This window comes from Garra rufa, chromosome 3 (genome assembly GCF_049309525.1).
Source record: "Garra rufa chromosome 3, GarRuf1.0, whole genome shotgun sequence".
Classification (NCBI taxonomy): domain Eukaryota; kingdom Metazoa; phylum Chordata; class Actinopteri; order Cypriniformes; family Cyprinidae; genus Garra; species Garra rufa.
Window position 1 is genome coordinate 60,043,023 of NC_133363.1, and position 24,202 is coordinate 60,067,224.

General features: G+C 35.1%; 1 protein-coding gene across 1 annotated transcript in view; it reads left to right on the forward strand.

Annotated features, from left to right (window-relative positions):
- Window positions 1-1,033: 1,033 nt before the first annotated feature.
- Window positions 1,034-24,202, forward strand: part of aldh1a3 (aldehyde dehydrogenase 1 family, member A3) — a 39,336-nt gene continuing 16,167 nt past the window's right edge. The window contains exons 1-6 of the mRNA XM_073837404.1: window positions 1,034-1,163; window positions 1,756-1,860; window positions 2,779-2,919; window positions 6,252-6,381; window positions 13,942-14,003; window positions 22,642-22,770. Coding sequence (XP_073693505.1) covers window positions 1,065-1,163; window positions 1,756-1,860; window positions 2,779-2,919; window positions 6,252-6,381; window positions 13,942-14,003; window positions 22,642-22,770 — 666 coding nt within the window. The 5' untranslated portion in view covers window positions 1,034-1,064. The remainder of the gene's footprint in view (window positions 1,164-1,755; window positions 1,861-2,778; window positions 2,920-6,251; window positions 6,382-13,941; window positions 14,004-22,641; window positions 22,771-24,202) is intronic.

The following is a 24,202-nucleotide window of genomic DNA, read 5'->3' on the forward strand; positions in this document are numbered from 1 at the left end:
AGTGTCTGCAGAGTCATGTGCTTTCTTTGAGGATGCAGTCATTGCAATTAGCCGGGTAATGCTGCTAAACGCCACTGAAGCCCAGAAAGGGGAAGAGACTTGACCTTCATTTAAAAGGTGTGGAACGCCAATTAACCGGAGCACCCAAGCTTGGAGGACGAGGGCACCTTTCTCTGCTTTCCCACGTTTTTGCTCCACATCACGCTTGTCAGCCAGTTCTGAAATGCCATTGATCATTTGTGTATGAAGAAAAGTTTGCACTACTTTGTCATTGTGATTAGCAACTCCGAAATGCTGGTTTGTGTGTGTGTTCAGGTTTTTACGACGCAACTTTCTCTTCCCAGTGCGTTCCTTCTGAGCCTTGCCCTCATTAGGAAGTGTTTAGAAAGCTGCTGAAGTGAGAAATGGGCCCGCGAGAGCTCGTTGTCCTAATTAAACTTTGACAAGAAGAGTGACAAGAAGCAATGGAGGGGAAACAATGGCAACAGTGTCCGAGTATGAGCCCAAAGCTGGGAAAGTCTTTGTCCCGCCGAACAAAAGCATTTGTTTGCATGTATTCAACTCCACTCAACTTCACCAGGCCCAGGTGCAAAAACCAACGTGGTGATGAACATCACAACGCATCACACCTTGGCCCATCTGACGCCCGGCCCGACGTCGCTTCGAATCCGTCGCTGCACCAGCAGATCAAAGCAACGTAAATATTGCCGGACAATTTATTCGCACTCATTACGTCCGACGCCTGACATAAAGACAGAGCTGTTTGTGTGCGGTGTATGGGTGGAACATTCCCAATCTAGCTAACCGCAGCTATTTTCCATGTTTGATCTCCTAAAACTTCATCATGGAAACTCATATCTGAAAAACAGCATGATTTGTCTTTAAAAAAGGGATTGATTCACTAGCTAGCAGGTGGGACGGAGACTGTGTTTGTCATGGTAGGCGGAGTGCACACTTGCCCCAAAGTGGGAGGACCTTTAAAAGTTCTTATAAAGTGTGCTGGATGGAGTGAACGCTGATCTGTGAACTTCATCTCTAGTGCACTTCACTGCAAACGCATTGCAATGGCACAGAACGGGACTATAGAGAACGGGCTCGCTCGAAACACGTCCCCTCCGCCTCTGCCTCAACCTGTGAAAATCCCTGAGATTAAACACACTAAGGTAAGAGCTTGACTTCAGCTGTTAATGCAAACAAATACTAGAGCGAGTGGAGTTTTTTTCAATGACAAATAAAGGATTTTAGAGTCTGATGTCGATTAGGTTTTATTAAGAACTTTTTATAGTTTTTTTTTTTTAGAAAAGCTGCACTGCATTAAAGAGCTTAAAAAACCATGCACTGATTTAAAGAATGCATTTTGAGAACTTTACATTATCTTTAAAGAACCTCAAAACCATATATAGAGAAAAAATATTTTTTTTATAAGAGGGTTAACACACGTTTTCATATTTGCAGGTTAATTAATTATTAAAGATTAAAGATATTTACATTTATTATTTAACTTTTATTCATATGTGTGGGAAATTTAATTAGCTTCATATTTAGTATTATTTATATTTTTAATTACATTTTTATTTATATTTGTGGACAAGCTGGTGAACTAGATATTTACGTTTATTAATAATTTCGTATTATTTTATTCATATTTGTGTGCAAGTTAACGTACACGCTACTATTTACTACTTTTTTAGCATAGTTAACTTTTAACTGAAATGGGAAACTAGTTTCACTGCCTTCTAATTGTATTTGTTGCAGATTTTTATTAATAATGAATGGCACACGTCAATCAAAGGAAAGAAGTTTCCTACAATCAACCCTGCAACAGGTGTCAAAATCTGTGACGTTGAGGAGGCGGATAAAGTAAGATGACTCATTAGATGTCTTATTAAAAATGAATACGCATGTAGAGTGAATTTGGAGTCGTGTATATCTACCATGCATTTGTGACATGTGATAATTCATGTAAATATATGACTTCAAAAGTTAAGCAGTTAATTTGAGACTGATGTAGGAGTTTCTCAGGTTTGTAAGCAATTAATGCATATTACCTTATAGTTACTTATGATTTGGCAGCTATTATGTGACCCTGGACCACAAAACGCACAGGAATATGTGTATCAATTGTCAAAAATGCATTGTATAGGTCAAAATTATCATTTTTTTATTTACGACAAAAAAAGATCATGTTCCATGATGATACTTTATACATTTCCTATCATAAACATATCAAAACTTAATTTTTAATTAGTAATATGCATAGCTAAGAACTTCATTTGGACAACTTTAAAGGTGATTTTCTCAATATTTTGATTTTTTTGCACCCTCAGATTTCAGATTTTCAAATATTGCTATCCTAACAAACCATACATCAATGGAAAGCTTATTTATTCAGCTTTCAGATTAGGATATAAATCTCAATTTCGAAAAAAATACCTTTATGACTGGTTTTTGTAGTCCAAGGTCACATATAAGAATAAATGAAATGAGTTTAAGACTGCACTATTGAGAATTAAACTATGAATATACAAAAGAGATGATATATAATTGTGATTTTGCAGTTATTTTATTATTTTAATCTGATACGTGATTCATTCTGCATGTAAGACTGATTTGAGAATTATAAATATGGCTATTTAACTATAGACAATGATTTGCCATCTAATAATCTGTCAAGTAATTTGTCATTTCGCTTTAAGATTGTTAAAAATAATCGATTTACCTTTGATCTATCATGAAGTTGAGGTGAGTGTAGTCTAAAATGTTGATGTGATGCTTCAGGCTGATGTGGATGAGGCGGTGAAAGCAGCCAAAGCGGCCGGGAAGAGAGGCTCTGAGTGGCGGCGGATGGACGCGTCAAGCCGGGGCAGGTTACTGCACAGACTCGCGGACCTCCTGGAGCGAGAGCGCACTGTGCTGGCGGTGAGACTGGCTCGAGTTTTCCTTAATATATCGACGCGGGCATGCGGTGTAGACAGCGGATGTGGTTTCTAATTCATTTACGTCGTTGTTTCTAATTTATTTTTAACGTAAGAATGTGCGCGGCCATTTCGTAACGTAAATGTGCGAGGCTTCCGGTGTCGTTTGCTAGTTATTTTACGTGTATAAAAACAGTGCATGATGCAGTTTGATATCGCAAGTCATATTATTTTAATTAATTAAAATAATCATAAACACACTGGTTTGTTGCACAAATAGTTTTACTGTACTTTGTTATTCTTTTAGTTATTTAGCCTACCTTTAGGCCAGTGAGCCGGAAGTCACGCACATTCACAGAAGATAGCGAACTAAAACAGACACATCAGAAAAAAGTCTCTTTTTAGGACTTATGCAGTGGCTCTTGTCAGAAACTCTTATTAAATAATGTCCTCATATTGCTTCAAATCTGTTAATTTTAGTAGGCTTTATGTAAACGCCTCAGTCACAACATATGAACTAATTGAGCTCATTCAGAATTGAGTTTTTGTTCAATTGAAAGTGTTTCTGATTGTAAAATGATTACTTTAAGTTGTAGGCTACACAAAACAGTTGTTTGAAACTGCACACTTGTTGCTTTATAATAACAGCTGTGGTCTGTTTTTGACACGCTTGCAGTCTCTTACATCGCTTTCCAACTTATTTTTAACGTAAGAGTGTGCGTGGCCATTTTGTAACAGTAAACAGTGTATTATGCTGTTTGATATTGCAAAGTCATATTATTTTAATTCATTAAAATAATCATAAACGCACTGGTTTGTAGCACAAATTTAGTTATTACCTTTAGGCCAGTGAACCGGAGATCATGCACATTCACAGAAAATAGCGAACTTCCACGTTGCAAAATGCTAAATTTTTAGTCCGGACTACTTTCAAGCCCATATTTCCAGATCTAAATATATGTGTGTGAATAAGCATTTACGAAGAGGGGGAAATAACTAGGCCTATAATACACACCTACATGCAACTAGTTGCAAACAATGAATTAGATGCACACTCATTTTTATGCTCAATAATTAAGCAATCACTGTTAAAAATGGACACACATCAGAAAAAAGTCTCTTTTTAGGATTTATACAGTGGCTCTTGTCAGAAACTCTTATTAAATAATGTCGTCAGATCGCTTCAAATCTGTTAAATTTAAGAGGCTTCAGGTAAACACCTCAGTCACAACATATCAACCAATTTCGTAACAAAAGTATGAGGCTTCTGGTGTCGATCGCTAGTTATTTTAAGTCTACTAAAACAGTGTATTATGCTGTTTGATATGGCAAGTCATATTATTTTAATTCATTAAAATAATCATGAACTCACACTGCACTTTGTTATTCTTTTAGTTATTTAGGCCAGTGAAATGGAAGTCACGCACATTGACAGAAAAAAGCAAACTTCCATGTTGCAAAATGCTTAATTTCTAGTCCAAATTACTTTTAAGCCCATATCTAAACGTTTGTGTGTGTATTAGCATTTACGAAAATGGGGAAATAACTATAAAACACACCTACATACAACTAGTTGCAAACAATAAATTAGATGCACGCTAATTTTTATGCTTAATAATTAAGCAATCACTGTTTAAAACAGACACACATCGGAAAAAAAAGTCTTTTTTTAGGATTTATATAGTGGCTCTTGTCAGAAACTCTTATTAAATAATGTCTTCATATCCCTTCAAATCTGTTAATTTTAAGAGGCTTTACGTAAACGCCTCAGTCACAACAATTGAGCTCAATCAGAATTTGCAGATGTAAATGTTCTTGCGTTAATTAGCATTTACGAAGAGGGGGAAATAACTAGGCCTATAATACACACCTACATACAACTAGTTGCAAACAATAAATTAGATGCACGCTAATTTTTATGCTCAATAATTAAGCAATCACTGTTTAAAACAGACACACATCAGAAAAAAAGTCTCTTTTTAGGATTTATATAGTGGCTCTTGTCAGAAACTCTTAAATAATGGCTTCAGATCGCTTCAAATTTGCTAAATTTAAGAGGCCTCAGTGAGAACATATGAACCAGTTGAGCTCAATCAGAATTAAGTTTTTGTTCAAGTGTTGCAGATCATTAAATGAGCACATTAAATTGTACACAAAACAATAGTTTGAAACTGCACACTTCATAATAATGGCTGTGGTCTGTTTTTAGTCACGTCACACGCTTGCAGTGTCGATAAGCTGTTACGCCTGTCTGAATGCGTTCGTCAAACACTACTGCAGGTGTGAGCATTGACACGGTGGTCTGATTTTAAAGCCTTGTCAATTAAAGCATCAAAAACCCAAGCATTGTTTAGGATTTAGACGCAACTTGTTTGTTTTCATGTATTTTTTTTTCAAGTTTTCTAGTAAATATCACTATTTATCTAACAAAAATCGACTTCTTTGGTCGCATGGTTGTTTGTTTCTCAGTACAGTATGAAAATGCTTCAGTTTACATAATTAAAGCCTTGCTTGCATTGGTTTTCACCCTGTTCTACTGCCAGATCATATTAGTTACCGCATTTGTGAATGAAATTTTACAGATGTGAGTGAAGTAATGTTTTCAGATTGCATGTGATTGCTAATTGCAAACATGTCCTGTGATTCTGGAGTATAATTTCAATAACTCAGAGCACTGCATAGGCAAATAAAGAACAGATTTGGAGATAGAGAAGTTAAAGTGATCTCCCTTACTTATACGGTATTAAGCCATTTGCGTTGCCTTTTACAGCCATGCATTGAATAAAAGGGATGGATCAAATGTAATACATGCGTATTTCACAATTACACTCATGCAGCTTTGGACGTTTCCAAGTACAGAAATGCAAAACACACCCAGCAATCTAGTATGATTAATTTTGGGAGGTTGTCAGTAGCTTGAGATGTCAGATTGATCATGCTTCAGAACTGTAATCGTATTTTAAGTAATCTTGAACGTAATATGTTGTTTTGCACGGAGTAATCGATCCATTCCAGCGCTGATGGGCAGCGTCCCATGAGTGTAAACTCTGCCAATGCTCTTACCCACTTACTTTTTTTCTTCACATTGACATTGTTAGAGGGCAGAAGAATTTATTATATGCGTTATTGTTTAATTTCTGGCCCTACATACTCCCCTTGCACATTAAAATCTTGGCGTCCTCTGGCATGCATAAAAAAAGTTGTTTTGTATCAAATTTGTAGCTCTCGAAATGAGCCCAATAAAAATGCCTATTTGAAACAGATTGCTAATAAAATCATAACTTTATGCTTTTATGCTCTCAGAATTGCTTGAACCAAATGCTGTCTTGTTTCTAGACTCTAGAGTCAATGGACACCGGCAAACCCTTCCTGCATGCGTTCTTTGTCGATCTGGATGGCAGCATTAAGACCCTGAGATATTATGCCGGCTGGACGGACAAGATTCATGGGAAAACCATGCCGGTTGGTGAGTATCAAAACCAGTTGAATGTGTCACTTTGTCGCTTGTGTTTTCAGTCAAATCTGCTTTTTTGTTTAGTGCCTTGATTGCTTGTCATGTGAACCAGAGCGGTGCAATGCTCTGTTTAAAGAGTTGGCTTCTTTTCAAATAATGAGATTGAATATGAATTAAATTGGTGATGCACGACTGGATGTAGAATTTAAGTTTCATTTTGGCATTCTGGGAAATTTAGTGGGTTTGCACATGTGATTAAATATTACAGAATATATGAACCTGGACCCATAGTCAAAATTACATTGTATGGGTCCAAATCTTCAAATTTTCTTTTATGCCAAAAATCATTAGAATATTAAGGAAAGATCATGTTCCATGAAGATATTCTGCAAATTTCCAACTCTAAATATATCAAAACTTAATTTTTGATTAGTAATATGCATTGCTAACAACTTCATTTGGACAACTTTAAAGGCGATTTTCTCAGTATTTAGATTTTTTTGCACCTTCAGATTCCAGATTTTCAAATAGTTTTATCTCGGCCAAATATTGTCCTATCCCAACAACCATGCATCAATAGAAAGCTTATTTATTCAGCTTTCAGATGATATGTATATCTCAATTTTAAAAAAAATTGACTCATTTTGTGGTCCAGGGTCAAATATGTATAAATGAAATACGATTTTCTATTAAAAAAAACTCAGTGTTTTGGGAAATACAAAGTTTGCATGTTAATGCATAATTAATAATAAATTAAATGTATTATTTACAAAATAAAACTACTTACTGTAGGTATACACTACAGGTCAAAAGTTTAGGCTCAGTGAGATTTTTAATAAAAAGAAGTCTCTTCTGCTCAGCAAGGCTGCATTTATTTGATCAAAAGTACAGTAAAATCAGTAATGTTGTGAAATATTATTATAATTTAAAACAACTGCTTTCAATTGCAGTGTATTGTCAAATAAAAGTTATTTCTGTGATGCAAAGCTGAATTTTTAACATCATTACTTGTCTTTAGTGTCACATGACTCTTTAGAAATCATTCTAAAATGCTGATTTGTGTCTTAAAGGAGTAGTTCACTTTCAGAACAAAAATGTACAGCTAATGTACTCACCCCCTTGTCATCCAAGATGTTCATGTGTTTCTTTCTTCAATCGTAAGGAAATTATGTTTTTTGAGGAAAACATTACAGGATTTCTCTCCATATAATGGACTTCTATGGTGTCCCCGAGTTTGAACTTCCAAAATGCAGCTTCAAAGGGCTCTAAACGATCACAGCCTAGGAAGAAGACTCTAGCCATATAATAGTAATATACTTTTTAACCTCAAATACTTGTCTTGTCTAGCTCTGGGTGCACTCTGTTCAGGGATTAAAAAGTATAGAAATTGTAAATGTTTTTAGAAAAAAAAAATTTTTCCCGCTAGATAAGACCCTTCTTCCTCGACTGGGATCATTTAGACCCCTTGAAGCTGCATTTAAACTGCATTTTGGAAGTTCAAACTCTGGGCCACCATAGAAGTCCATTTTATGGAGAGAAATCCTGAAACGTTTTCCTCGAAAAACAATTTCTTTTTGAGTGAAGAAAGAAAGACATGAACATTTTGGATGACAATGGGGTGAGTACATTATCTGTAAATGTTTGTATTTAAATTGAACTACTCCTTTAAGAATTTTTTCATTATTATTATCAATATTAGAATATTTTTGTGGAAACTGAGATACATCAGCATGAAAATGACCACAAATGTTTAAATGATAGTGTATGAATTAATTACAGTTTTACTTATACTTACATTAAAAGTAAAGTGTTTGTCTTTTTCTCTGGTAAAATATTATTTCACATGCCAGTTATGGCATATTATTGGACAGCTGTAGATAAGTAATACTTATGTTTAAGACTTGACTGGAAACCTGTTTGGAAATAGTTATTATTTATGAAATTTGAATTTAAGAATTCCATTTCCTCTGTGCTTCCGAATTTCCAATTTAAAAGTCCTTCTCACTTCGGCTCATATGGATGTAATAAACACATCCAAGTCAGCCAGTATTTTCCAAAGTCCTCTTCCTATTATAGATGAGTTAATAAGCATTAAAGGGTTGATGGGTTCCCTTCAGCCCTGGGTGGTATATCATCCCCCCTCTCTAATTCTTCCTTTTCCCCCAGCATTCCTGCCACTCCAGGATACTCAATAGACAAAACATGCTTCCCTCCTTTCCCCCTGATTAGATTCAAATAAAGCGTTAAAAGACGAAAGCCCTGGCACACAAAGGAAAAGGAAGAGGCTCTGATCCTAATCGCTGAGGTGCGACCGCTGGTGCCGCAGATGAGCTGGAGTTCAGGGAATCAGCGGCCAGATAGAATATCTCGCTCTTTTGAGGGCTGGAACACGGTGCGTGACTGAAGCTGCTTTGAATTTCCACATTGATAACGGCTGCCAATCAGCATACGTCAACCGCCTACTGCCCAACTCAAGTGTTTATTTGGAAAAATGTGGCGTTTACGCTTCGTCGCATTGGGCAGATTAACCCGGATTGTCGCTGCGCCAATTATAAAACCAATCTGGCCAATTTGACATTTCCACCCACAGCCAGAGGTGGATCACTGCATCCATGTTGCATTGGACCCTAAGCAAATAAAGCTGCCTTCACCATGCATATCTGACATTTGGTTGATTTAAGCCTGTGAAACCTGACATAGTGCAAAAAATGTACTTTTCTGAAATGGCTTTCAGGTGATGTATAAATCTCAGTTTAAAACAATTGACCTTTATGACTGGTTTTGTGGAAAAAGAACAGCATTTATTTGAGCTTGTATATCTTACTGACCGCAAACTTAGTGTATGATTTCATTTAAATTTTATTTATACTTGCATAAAAAATGAGCCGTTTACATATTTTTCCACTGGTAAGATACTATTTGACATGCCAGTTTAATATGGTGCAACATATGGACTGGAAACCTGTCTGGAAATGTATAAAATTTTAAACATATGACTTATAAAATAATGCAAAAAATGGCTTTCAGATAATGTATAAATCTCAATTTAAAACAGTTGGCCCTTATGACTGGTTTTGTGGTCCAGGGTCAGGTATGTCTAAGTCAAATACAATTTTCTATAACTGGCATTCAAAAAACCCAATGTTTTTGAAAATACGAAGTTTGCATGTTTATGCATAATTAATTTATAAATTAATAATAAATTAAAATGTATTATTTAAAAAAAATTAAAATACTTACAGCAGGTATACACTACTGTACAAGGTTTAGGCTAGGTGAGATTTTTAAAAAGAAGTGTCTTCTGCTCACCAAGGCTGCATTTATTTGATCAAAAATACAGTAAAATCAGTAATATTATAAAATATTATTAGAATTTAAAATAGCTGCTTTCTATTGCAGTATATTGTAAAATTTAATTTATTCCTGTGATGAAAAGCTGAATTTTCAGCATCATTACTCCAGTCTTTAATGTGACATGATCCTTTAGAAATCATTCTAATATGCTGATTTGATGCGCAAGAACATTTATTATTATTATTTTCAAGATTATAATATTTTTGTGGAAACTGAGATACACTTTTAAGTTCTTTTTAAGTTCTTTTATGAACAGAATGTCAAAAGAACAGCATTTATTTGAGCATTTACGTCTTACTGACCGCAAACCTTTAAACGAGAAATGTATTAATTAATTTTGAAAATATATATATATTTTAAAAAAATAGGGATTTACCTTTTTTCACTGGTAATATATTTCACATGCCAGTTTAATATGGAATGACTCGAAACAGTCATTATTTATGAAATTGTAAACACGTGATATACGACATATGAAATAATAGTGCCCAAAATGTACTTTTTTTAAATGGAATACTTTATTGAACCTTTAAACAAAAATGTTGCATATCATATTTGATACATCAGACTTTTATGGCTTATATAGTATGATATAAACACTCAAAGTGAGTAAAAACATGTACTTTGGTTTAGATGTGGTTTTTTATATAGTCAAAAAGATGAAATTCTGATGCTTGTAATGTAAATCAATAAGATATTTAGAACTGTATAACAGAATACTTGCATAAAATGCATATAAATATCAGTATATTTAATTTTTTTTGAAATTGAGATTTATATATAATCTGAACGTTGAATAAAAAAGATTTTCATTAATGTATGGTTTGTTAGGATAGGACAATATTTGGTTGAGATGCAACTAATTGAAAATCTGTAATCTGAGGGTGCGAAAAATTCTAAATATTGAGAAAATCGCCTTTAAAATTGTCCAAATGAAGTTCTTAGCAATGCATATTACTAATCTAAGATGATGTTTTTATATATTTATGATAGGAAATGTACAAAATATCTTGACGGGACATGATCTTTACTTAATATCCTAAGGATTTTTGGCATAAAAGAAACATTTTGACACATAATGTTTGTATTGCAATGCAATACAATTATGATTGAGAGACAAACCAACAAATGTTCTTCAAAAGTCTGATTATCATATTCAATCCTTACATTTGAACATAATTTAAAAAAAATTATGGAAAATCAAGTTATGTTCACTTTATAAAAAAATTCACAGCCAAAAAAAAAGTTTTTTTTACAATTACTCTAAAAAGTATAAACTATCTGTCAGGCGACATGGCATGTGGTAGATTGTGTGCAAGAGGTTTTTTCACCACAGTTTTGATCATGGTGATCATTTAGTGGCTTTTAGGTATCAAGTATGATACAATAGGGTTCATATGGTATAAGCTAATTTAGTTGTTTTGATTAGATTCAGTTTCAGTGCTGTGGCTCCGCTCCACATAAATGCTTATTTAACTCAGGTGTGTTCTATTTTGTGGTTCAGATTGCAGTATTTTTTTATTTTTGTGCAGACAGATGCATTACCTGCTGCTGGAAACTTGCCGCACCGTTAGAAGTCGGGGGACGAGGCTTTGTACGGTTTTTGCTGAAATAAAGCCCTTCTAGATGCCATGTAAATTTAACCTTTGATAAAGCAGCGCTGTCGGATCAGTTAGAAAGGGCCGTTGGCTGATCCCAGCCAGAGATGAGCATTGTGTGAGGGAGTCGTCAAGTCTGTAATCACCCCGACACACTGCGGCGTGGGGGAAACACGAGAAGGTCAGGGCTCGGAGAGGCCGGCTGCGCTTGATTAACAGGCGTGGCTCCCACGTATCCATGCACACGTTTATGAAATGTCACACATGTGCGTGGGAGTTCGTTGTCGAGCTGTGATTTTAATTGGATGACTTTGAATGCATCCAATTTTTATTCTGTTATTATTTTATTCTGTTGTCTGCATAGGTGGCTTCATAACTAAAACGCAACTTCATACATGACTGGTTTGGACCACTGCACATAGACAGCAACTTGTACAAATTTCTATGAATTTTACATTACATTTACATTTAGTCATTTGGCAGACACTTTTATCCAAAGCAACTTACAAATAAGGACAATGAAAGCAATCAAAATGAACAAAAGAGCAATAATATACAATTGCTATGACAAGTTAGCAAAGTTTTGTTGTTGTTGTTGTTGTTAATTAAATAATAAATAAAAACAAAACTAATAGATAGAATAGAAAAAGAATAAGAACAAACAGAAAACAAATAGAGTGCAAGCTTTAGATTAACGCACTAACATTAAAAAGTAAAAAAAAATCATCCATAATTAAAATAAAATGTATTAATGCAATACATATTTCATATATAAAGTTAAATCTAATTCAATTAAAATATATACTAAAAGTTCAGTCTAATTCTAATGAAAATGGACAATTTTGTGTCTGCTGTATATTTTTATGCTTATTTATTCACAGGTAAAATAAATAACAATTATTCAAGGTAAAATAAAAAAGGAAATAAATAAATGTATGACCATATATGACTATAAATTATTATTATTATTATTATTTTTTTTTTTTTTTTTACTTCATTGAGATCATCAAAATCTGCCATTCAAAGGCTTGGAGTAAATTGATTTATTTAATGTATTTATTATTATTTATTTTTATAAAATAATTATTTATTTTATTTAATTATTATTATTATTATTTTAAACACTTTTTTATATATTTTTAATGCTTCTTCACAGAAAAATAAATAAAAAAATATTCAAGTTTAAATAAAAAAGGAAAAAAAATGAATTTTTCTATAATTTGCCTTTTTTTGACTTCACTGAAATCATCAAAATCCTTCGCTGCAAATGATACTCTGCCATTCAATGGTTTGGAGTAAATTAATTTATTTCTTTCATGTATTTCTTTTTATTTGTATTTATTTATTTATACTTTATAAGATCAGAAATTTTAATATATCATTATGCTTCTTCACAGTTAAAAAAAAAATTCACATTAAATTAAAAAAGGAAATAGAAATAAATGTATAACCAACATTTCTATAACTTTATTTGCCTTTTTTAGTTTTGTTTTGTTTACTGATATCATCCTTCTCTTCAAATGATATTCTGCCATTCAAATGTTTGGAGTAAATTTATTTATTGTATTTATTTATGTATTTATTTATTTTTACCATATAATTCTTTTTATATATAAATTAATACAGCAAGGATTTTATTCAGCAAGAATGCATTAAATTGATCAAAAGTGATGGTAAAGACATTTATAAAATCACAAAAGATTTTTTTATAAAATAAATGCTGTTCAATTCAACTTCATATTCATTACAAAATCCTTAAATCAATGATGCTGAAAATTTCAGCTTTCAGCTTTGCATCACAGGAATGAATAATATTTTAAAATATATTCAAATAGAAATAATAGTTATTTGAAATTATACAAATATTTCACAATATTACTGTTTTTACTATATTTTTGATCACATAAATGCAGGACTTAATAGCAGTTTCTTGATATTCCAAACCTTTATTTACTGAAAATCTTCCTCCACACTTCAGTTCAGTAGCACAGAGGTTTAAAACGACACGATGGTGACAAAAAAATGACAAAACGATCATTTTCAGGTGAGCTGTGTTCAGTAATCAGTCGTACCAAGGCCACTCGAGTCTTTAACTGGTTACACATTGGAACAAGGAAGTGGTAAATTGGCCAATCTGAGTGGCATTTTCCAACGGAAAGGTTCAAGTGCGAAGAGATGTGATAAAACAGCATTGCTACCTTACATTACCCCGGCTGGATATCTGACTCCTGGGAGAGAGAGCAAAGCGAGAAGGAGAGCAGTGAGGGTGAACAAAGGTGTGCATCCAAGCCAAGAGCAGATCAGCAGCGGGTTTGAACTGCTGCCCAGACTTCTCACACACCTCAGGCCTCTCTCGTTTCAATGTGTCTCCGGTGAAAGCAGAGGGAGAAAAAAAAGCAGCAGAACATATACACTCTTCCTGACCAGAGCTTTGTGTGGGCCATTGAAACCGTCGCTGTGTGTTTTTCCCAATGCTTTGTCTTTCATGTTTGGTTTTCGGTGGTCACATCCAAGAGCTTCCCAAGGAGACAATGATTGTATATCAAAGGGGAGCTTAGTGTGTTATAACTGTTTAGTGCCTCTTGACTTCCTCATTGCTTTTCTTTCTTCTTCCCAACAGATGAAAACTTTGTGTGTTTTACCAAACACGAGCCTGTCGGTGTGTGCGGAGCAATTATTCCGGTGAGTTTGTGACCATTTTTCATTCACATTTGTGACCCTGGACCACAAAACCAGTCTTAAGTAGCAAGGGTATATTTGCAGCAATAGCCAATAAAAAAAGATTGTATGGGTCAAAAATGTATGCCAAAAAATATTTTGTAAATTTCTTACTGTAAATATATCAAAACTGAGATTCATCTTTTTCACGCTGAGGACAACTGAGGGACTCATATGCAACTATTACAGAAGGTTCAAACGCTCACTGATGCTTCAGAAGAAAAAGCCATGCATTAATAGCCAGGAGGTGAAAACATTTGAACAGAACGAAGATGTGTACATTTGTCTTATTTTGCCTAAATATAATATTTTTTCATTTAGTGCTGCCCTATAGAAGATACTTACATGTTTCCCAGAAGACAAAATAAGTTAAATTTACCCTGGCTCTTAATGCATCACTTTTTCCTTCTGGAGCATCAGTGAGAGTTTGAACCTTCTGTAATAGTTGCATATGAGTCCCTCAGTTGTCCTCAGAGTGAAAAGATGGATCTCAAAATCATACAGTCATTGTTGGAAAGGGTTTAAATACACAAAATAATTAGTGGGACCTGAAGGATTTTTCTGAAGAGCAGTGTAATTGTTCAGGACAAACAAGAAAAAAAAAAAAAACACAGCTGTGGTCATTCAATTAACAACACAGTATTAAGAATCAAGTGTATGTAAACTTAAACAGGTTTTAAAAGGGTTTTATGTGAAATATCTTCTTCAGGTCAGTACTAAATAAAAAATAACTTGCATTTTGTATAATCACTCTTTTTTTTGGGGGGGGGGGGGGGTACAATAATTAACATTTTGCAGATTCCGCAAGGTGTATGTAAACTTTTGACTTCAGCTGTATCAGTAAACAGTAATATTATAGTATTTGTTACAGTTATTACACACTACCATTCAATAGTTTGGGTTTAGGTTGATCAGCATCAGTACTCCAGTCTTTAGTGTCACATGACCCTTCAGAAATCATTCTAATATACTGATTTGCTGATCCAGAAACATTTCCTAAAATCAGTTTATTGTAACTACATCGGATTATAAGTAGATTGTAATGTAACAGTGATGATCTCCCTGGTGAAAAAAACAGCATATGCTGGTTAGGTAGTTTTGATGCTGTTTTAAAGGAACACTCCACTTTTTTTGGAAATAGGCTCATTCTCCAACTCCCCCCGAGTTTTGAGTTTTACCGTTTTGAAATCTATTCAGCCGTTCTCCTGTTCTGCAATATCACTTTTAGCATAGCTTAGCATAGATCATTGAATCCTATTAGACCAATAGCATCACATTCAAAAATGAACAACGATTTTCGATATTTGTCCTATTTAAAACTTGACTCTTCTGTAGTTATATCGTGTACTAAGACCGGTGGAAATGCAAAGCTTCAATTTTCTAGGCTGATAAGATTAGGAACTACACTCCCATTCCGGCGTAATAGTCAAGGAAGTTTGCTGCCGTAATATGGCCGAAGCAGGAGCAGTAATACCACTCAGCACATGTGCAAATGCTAAACTAGCTGGGAACTCATTTCTGATAATACTCCGCCTGCTTCGGCCATATTACGGCAGCAAACTTCCTTGACTATTACGCCGAAATGGAAGTGTAGTTCCTAATCTTATCAGCCTAGAATATTGAAGCTTTGCATTTCCACCGGTCTTAGTACACGATATTACTACAGAAGAGTCAAGTTTTAAATATAACAAATATGGAAACTCGTTGGTCATTTTTGAACGCGATGCTATTGGTCTAATAGGATTCAATGATCTATGCTAAGCTATGCTAAAAGTGATATCGCCAGAACAGGAGAACAGCTGAATGTATTTCAAAACGGTAAAAATCATCTTATTAACTCGGGGGGAGTTGGAGAATGAGCCTATTTCCAAAAAAAAGTGAAGTGTTCCTTTAAGATGGTCCTTAGCTGGTTTATGCTGGTCCATGACCAACACATGACCAGCTAAGGACCAGCTTAAACCAGCTAAAAACCAGCATAAACCAGCAAAGGTCCAGCTTAAACCAGCATCAAAACCAACCACCAACCAAAATCAATCTAACCAGCATATGCTGTTTTTTTTAAACAGGGCTTTGTAAGCAATAAAGCATGAAACTGCTTTATTATCTGATTAATCCTATTCACAAATACTTGAGACAGGCGCTTCATTTGTAAATTTGACAGCGTTTAAGCAGATAATGTAAAAAAAGAACATGGTTTAGATCCTAAACACAATAGGATCCAGTAAGTGTGGAATCACACATACATGATGGCTTTGTTTATATACTGTAGCCAACGCCTGTCTGGAGTCTTTCAGATACATGTAAGAAAACACCTTGGATAAAGAGACACACGCACAAATACACCGCTCCCTCTTGCAGACAGCACACTGTATTATGATCTCTCGTGAAGCTTATGTATATTTATGAAAGCCTCACGACTCGCTGAAACCACAAGGCCTTGTTTGCTTACCGTACTTGTACAGGGGCTGTTTTCTCTCTTGACGTCACTCTGTCGGAACCCTGGGAATCTTTTGTAAAGCTTTAAATCCTCACTAATTCCAATTACAGGAAGGCAGCATGACCTTGAGCTATGAAACGAAAGTGTGATTCCATTCTCATGTAATTAAATATCTCCTATACGCCCACCGAAGATCTCAATACACGCTGAAAAAACTGGATAGATATTCAGTGCTGGGTAGTCACTCATTACATGTAATCTGGATTATGCAATCTGGGGCCAGTTGCATAAACTTAGTCTCTATGTTAAGACAGTGTCTTAAGAACTCGTTTGACCAGCTAGCAGATAACTAAGGGGTAATCAGTCTTATATTTTGGATCCAACTTAGACTAATCTAAGTTTTTATGTAACCAAATTTTAAAAAATTTGACCAGTCTTAAAGAAAAAAAATCAATGACTAACTTTTAAGTCTGTCTAAACCTTTTATGCAACTGGCCCCAGATTACAAAAATTAGGTTATTGTAAATAGGTTATATTACATTTTAAAATACTTGTAATCAGACTGCAGTTACTTTTGATTGATTACATGATTACAAATCATTCACACAATAGCAATTAATAAAAAGCATTCCTACGTCTTTGAAAGTCTTTACAAACTACATCTTCAATAGAATATACAGTGACATCACTAAGTTGTTGCTAGGGTGTTGCTAGGTGGTTGCTAATTTCTAAGTGGTTGCTAAGGCATTACTAGGTATTTACTAGGGAGTTGAAGGGAATGGTCACTAGATGGTTTCTATGTAACACCCTAGCAGCCACCTACATAAAAAGTAAAATAAACCTGTTTGGTCACTAGGGTGTTGCTAGGCTTTTCTGATTGGTATCTAGAGTGTTCTGAGTGGTTGCTAGGGCGTTTCTAGGTGGTAGGCCACCACAAGGGAGGTGTGGATGGTTGCAATGTCATTTCTAGGTGGTTGCTAGGATTTTCTGTTTATAGGCTGTTCTAAACGGTTGCTAAGGCATTATTAGATGGTTGCTAGGATGTTCAAAATAGTCACTAGGGTGGGGTCTGCAACATCTTAGCAACCACCCAAAAAAATTAAAAAGTAAATAAATCTGGTTGAATGTTGTTTAATACTCTCACCTTAATTGAGTTATTTATATAATATTCTGAGTGGTTGCCAGGGTGTTGCTAGGCTTTTCTAGGTGATTGCTAGGGTTTTCTGAGCAGTTGCTAAGGCCTTACTCTGTAGTTGCTAGGGAGGGAATGGAAATGAAAACCACCTGAGTAAATAAAAATAAAATAAATATAAAATAAAAAGATTGCTGTTTAATACTGTCATCTTGATGACACCCTAGCAACCATCTAAGTACATGAAAATAAAATCAGTTTGAATGTTGTTTAATACTAATTAAATTGTTAGTTTGGTGTTCCAAGTGGTTGCTAGGGTGTTGCTAGGCTTTTCTGAGTTGTATCTAGTGTGTTCTAAGTGGTTGTTATGGCATTTCTAGGTGGTAGGCCACCACAATACTGAGATATGTGTGGTTGTAGTGCCATTTCTAGGTGGTTGCTAGAGTTCGAATTGGGATCTGTTCGAATGTTGCTTAATACTGTCACCTTGAGGTGTTGCTAGGTAGTTGCTAGGCTTTCCTGAGTGATATCTAGGGTGTTCTGAATTGTTGCTGTGGCATTTCTATGTGGTTGCTAGGGTTTTCTGAGAAGTAGCTAATTCATTACATGAGTAAGTACCTGAAAATAAAAATCAAATCTGTTTGAATGTTGTTTAATACTAATTGACGTGTTGCTATGGCATTCTGAGTGGTTGCTAGAGTGTTGCTAGGCTTTTCTGAATGGTTGCTAGGGTGTAACTAGGTGTAGGCCATTACAATGCAGATAAGATTTGGGAGGTTGTAATTCCATTTCTAGATGGCTGCTAGGGTTTTTAGAATGGTTGCTAGGTATGTGCTTAACAATTAGTACAAATTATGCATGCTGTGCAACACCCTAGCAACCACTTAAGTAAATGAGAATGAAAATAAAATAAATCTGTTTGAATGCTGTTTAATTCTGTCACCTTAACTAAGATGTTGCTATAGTGTTCTGAGTGGTTGTTAGGGTGTTGCTAGGATTTTATGAGTGGTTGCTATGGCATTTCTAAATGCTAGGCCACTGCAGTGCTGAGGAGATGTTTGTGGTTATAATGCCATTTCTAGGTGGTTGCTGGGGTTTTCTGTGAAGTTGCTGAGGTATTAATAGGGAGTTGCTAGGGAGTTGAAGGGAATGGTTGCTAGGTGGTTTATTTGCAACACCAGCAGCCACCTACACAAATGAAAAAAGTAGAATAAACCTGTTTTAATGCTTTTTAATACTGTCACCTTAAATTGTGTTGCTATAGTGTACCAAGTGGTTGCTAGGGTGTTGCTAGGCTCTTCTGAGCAGTTGCTAAGGCATTACTAGGTGTTTACTAGGTAGGTGCTTAACAATTAGTACAATTTATACATACTGTGCAACACCCTAGCAACCATCTAAGTACATGAAAATAAAAAAAATAAATCTTTTTGAATGCTCTTTAATTCCCGCACCATAACTGAGGTGTTGCCATGGTGTTCTGAGTGGTTGCTAGGGTGTTGCTAGGCTTTTCTGAGTGGTGTCTAGAGTGTTCTGAGTGGCTGCTAGGGCATTTCTAGGTGGTAGGCCCTAGGCTGCCAAAATGCTGAGGAAATGTGAGTGTTTGCAATGCCAATTCTAGATGGTTGCTAGGGTGTTTCTAGGTGGTTGCTAAGTACGTGCAGGGGTATTCAGGGTTGCTAAAGCATTTCTAGGTGATAGGCTGCCACAACTCTAAGGAAATGTGGGTCGTTGCAGTGATATTTCTAAGTGGTTGCTGGGGTGTTGCTAGGGTTTTCAGAGTGGTTGCTGGGGTGTTCTTGACTGGTTTAAAAGGTTTGAATGATGTATAACACCCTACCAAGCACCCAGCAACATAGTGTATGTTTTTTAATTCTTTCTCTCTATTTTATGTCACAGCCTAGCAACCACAAAGCAAACTCAAACATTGTGACAGTGAATTCTGCAATTTTGCTCAATTTTGGCCAATACTTTTAAAGAATCCAGTTTAATGAATGCCATGCCTCCGTAGGGGAGTATTCCTTGTTCTGATAATAATAAACAAAGTTATCGTAATTAAAGGGCTTGTTTGAAGATTGTGGGTGGGTGATTCTTGACTGTAAATGCAGTTATTGTCATCAGTGATACACCATATTGTCTCAATTTCCATAAGTTACGAAAGCCTAAAAATCATCTATCAAATCAGGCCATCCAAGGATCTTAGTCCATCAATGAAAATGTCTTATGTTGCTTTGGAAACAAAGTGCAAACTGTTGATAGACACTGGAGATTATATCATAAAATCATTCTTCATATTTGGGATTGGTTTGGAGTTAATTAGAGAAAGCAACGCTGGCATTCAGTCCAGACTCACTCAGAAAGAAAAAAATAAGAAAAGTGAAAATGCAATCCAGAAACACGTTTAAGTGCCATGACAACATCCAAAAAGATGTAAAAATAACAACTTTCGACTAGTAAACAAGTGATTTGTGTACATATTTATGTAAGCAGGGGCGTAGATTTGGGGTGGACGGATGGGATGTGTCCCCACCAATAATTTAATCCACTTAAAAAAAAAAAAAATCATGCTGTCAACATTAACCTAGACACGCAGAAAGGGATAAATCACGTTCTCTCCTTGATTTTTTTATTTTCTTGCAATTGCAAGTTTGTATCTTGCAATTCACTTTTTTTTGTAACTGTGAGATATAAACTCGCAATTGTGAGTTATAATGCCCAATTCTGAGGGGGAATAAAAGACTCTCACAATTCTGACTTAATTACTAAAAATTATTAATGTCAGAATTGCTAGAAAAAACTCAGAATTGATTGACTTTTTATCTCAGAATTGCAAGTTTGTATTTTGCAACTCTGAATTTTTCTTGCAGTTGCGAGTTTACATCTTGCAATTCTGACTTGACCAAACAAATAAATGTAGTAAACAACATGAATTATAATATGAATTGCTTAGCAACTTAAAAGCTACATGACATTTCTCCCTAGCAAGATAATAACGGCAACAGTTGTTGAAGCAGATAAACTTACAGTGTGGATATTAAAGAAGTGCACTTCCAGAACAAAAATTGACAGATAATGTACTTACCCCCTTGTCATTCAATATGATCATGTCTTTCTTTCTTCAGTCGTAAAGAAATAAAAAATTTTGAGAAAAACATTTCAGGATATTTCTCCATATAATGGACTTCTATGGTGCCCCCGAGTTTGAACTTCCAAAATGAAGTTTAAATACAGCTTCAAATGACTCTAAACGATCCCAACCAAGAAAGAAGTGTCTTATCTAGCTAAACGATCAGTTATTTTCTAAAATAAATTACAATTTATATACTTTTTAACCTCAAATGCTTGTCTTGTCTACAGTAGCTTTAGCCGCTTTTCCACTATCAGGCCGAACCGTTCTTAGAACGGTCGGGTACGGTTCCAGTTGTGCACGGCACGATTACAAACCGTTCTCGGCCCGGAATTCTCGGCACGGTTAGACAGATACGGTAAATATAAATACAAATGGACGAGACACTTTGGTCTGTGGATGAAACATTTGCTCTAATATTGATATTTGGGCAGAAAAAAAAAATTCAACAACAGCTGGAGGGTGCAAAGAGAAACGAAAAAGTGTTTTAAATTATAGCACAGTGTCTCGCAGAGAAGGGCATTAAGAAAAGGTCAAAACAGTGCCGGGAAAAAATAAAAAAACTCAAACATGCATATCGCGTCCAAAAGGACAATAACAGTAGAAGCGGGGCTGCCTACTCTTGCGTTACCAAGGCAACGACTGACGCATTTGTATTTACATTCCAAAGAGTTCCGTTATCTGCACCACAGTGGAACATCAAACCGTATCTGTGCTGACTGGCCCGGATCGGCACGGAACAGAACAGTTACGCATTGAGAACGGTTCGGCCCGATAGTGGAAAAGCGGCTTTAGTGTGAACTCTGCAGTGTTGTTTTTGACAACCATCTTAGATTTAGTCTTAGTCTTAGTCTTTTGGACTAAAATGCTTATTAGTTTTAGTCGAATTTTAGTCACTTCTATATGTGATAGTTTTAGTCCAATTTTAGTCGACGAAAAGTCAAAAAGGTTTTAGTCTAGTTTTAGTCAAAAAAAAAAGGGGAAAAAGTCTTTTAACAAATTAATGTAGGTCAGTAAGTATTTTGCTGTTGGGTAGTGTCACTTATAAGTTGTGAAAATAGCAGATCTATAGTTCAACACAATGTGAGCTTCCGGATCGACTATTTTCACCAATAATTACAATAATGAAGGAATGTTTTAGACATAAAAGACATATATTTGAAATACACCCATAAGTCCTCTCACCGTTTGAGACCACCCTGTGTGCAAACTGCCGCCATCATGGTTAATCGTCTGTCTGTCTGAGTGACAACAATGTGACGTGTTGAGCATAACCAAACAAGGATAGAATGCTAAAACGGCTTGCCATACTAGTATGGCAAAGAGTATTTAATACTAAAACGGCTTGCCATAGCGGCAGATACTTTTTCGGTTTTAATTGGCATGCACAATAAGCAGAAATGTCGTGCATTTTAAACGTCTGACGGACCACCCACTAACATTTTCGTCCATTCTCGTCTCGTCAAAAAAAAAAACTCACAAACGTCTCGTCATGTTTTAGTCATCAAAGAGCCATTTTTATCTACTCATCGTCTCGTTATCGTCATGAAAAAAAGTGGCGTCCTAGATAAGATAAAAGTTACCTAGATAAGACCCTTCTTCCTTGGTTGGGATTGTTTAGAGTCCTTTGAAGCTGCATTTAAACTGCATTTTGGAAGTTCAAACTCATGGGCACCAAAGAAGTCCACTATATGGAGAGAAATACTGAAAATTGTTCCTCAAAGAAACATAATGTCTTTACGACTGAAGAAAGAAAGACATGAACATCTTGGATGACAAGGGGGTGAGTACATTATCTGCCGAAATATTGAAAACTCTCACCTCTGATGTCCATTATTTTCTAGTAATTTAACAACCTGTTGTCAATTTTTCCTCACATAATCCATTTTACTGTTTTCTGTATTTGCAGTGGAACTTCCCTCTCCTGATGTTGACGTGGAAGATCGCGCCAGCTTTGGCCTGCGGGAACACGGTGGTCATTAAACCGGCTGAACAGACCCCGCTGACAGCTCTTCACGTCGGAGCGCTCATAAAGGAGGTGAGAGGGCTGCCGGGGCTCATGGGATTGCTTTGGTTTGGCGCTCTTGTTTGTTGACTTGAATTTATTAACATGGACATCCATGATTGATTGCATCAGCGCAGCCTTTCTCGTATCCCAGATTTTGTGGTTTGATATTGCACGTTGTACAAACTTTGTAAGCCAGTGTTTCCCAACTGGGGCTTCATGATGGATCTCCATCGTGAGATTATGATAAAAATGCCAATTTAAAGTTTGGCAGAGGCTTTTTGCACCCCAGGGATAAAATACTGTATTATATTGGTCTCTGGAATACTTGATTCTGATTGGTTTATTGTGGCACATATCTTGCTTTCTATCAAATAAAATAAAATGCATGTATATATGTTTTTTCCCCATCTTATCTTCATATATAAGTCACTTTGGATAAGAAAAAAGTTAATTGTGACTTTATCTCACAATTGTATTTTTTTCTCACAATTGCAAGTTTGCATCTCTGCATTCTGACACTGCATGATATAAACTCATAATTTATAAAAAAAAAAAAAATTCTTAAAATTGTGAGTTTGTATCTCAAAGTTATTGTGGGTAAATAAATTGTAGAAAAAAATAAGAATTTACCTTTTTTTTCTCAGAATTGAGATTTTATATCTTGCAGCTTCTCGCAATTGCAAGTTTACATATTGCAATTCTGACTTTTTTCTCAGAACTGCGTAATACTCTCAACTCTCAATTGCAAGTTATAAAGTCAGAATTGCGGTTTCTTTTTTGTATCTCACAGTTCTGACTTTTTTTCTCGCAATTGCAAGTTTCTATATATATTTTTTTCACTTTGGATAAAAAAAAGTGAGATAAAAGTTGCAATTACCTTTTTTACTTTTTTATTCTTTATTCAGTGGCAAAAACGGGTTTTGATACATTGCACTTCAACATACATATTATGTCATATAAACTCACAATTGCGAGTTATAAAGTCAAAATTGTGACAAAAAAATGATTGCATGATTGCAAAGTTTGCATCTCGCAATTCTGACTTTTTTCAGAACTGCATGATATAAACTCACACTTTATATAGTGTTTTCTTAAAATTGTGAGTTTGTATCTTGCAATTATGAGGAAAAAAGGCACTTCGCCTTACAAAATATGTGATATAAACTCACAATTGCGAGTTATAAAGTCAGAATTGTGGGTAAATAAACTGCAGAATTGAGGGTTTATATCTATAATTCTGACTTTCTTGCAATTAGAAGTTTACATCTTGCAATTCTGACTTTTTTCTCAGAACTGCATGATACAAACCTTTTTTTTTTTTTTTTTGTATTATCTTTATATTTAAGTCACTTTGGATAAGAAAAAAGGTAATTGCGACTCAATTCTGATTTTATTTTTAAGAACTGCATGATATAAACTCACGATTTATATATTTTTTCTTAAAATTGTGAGTTTGTATCTT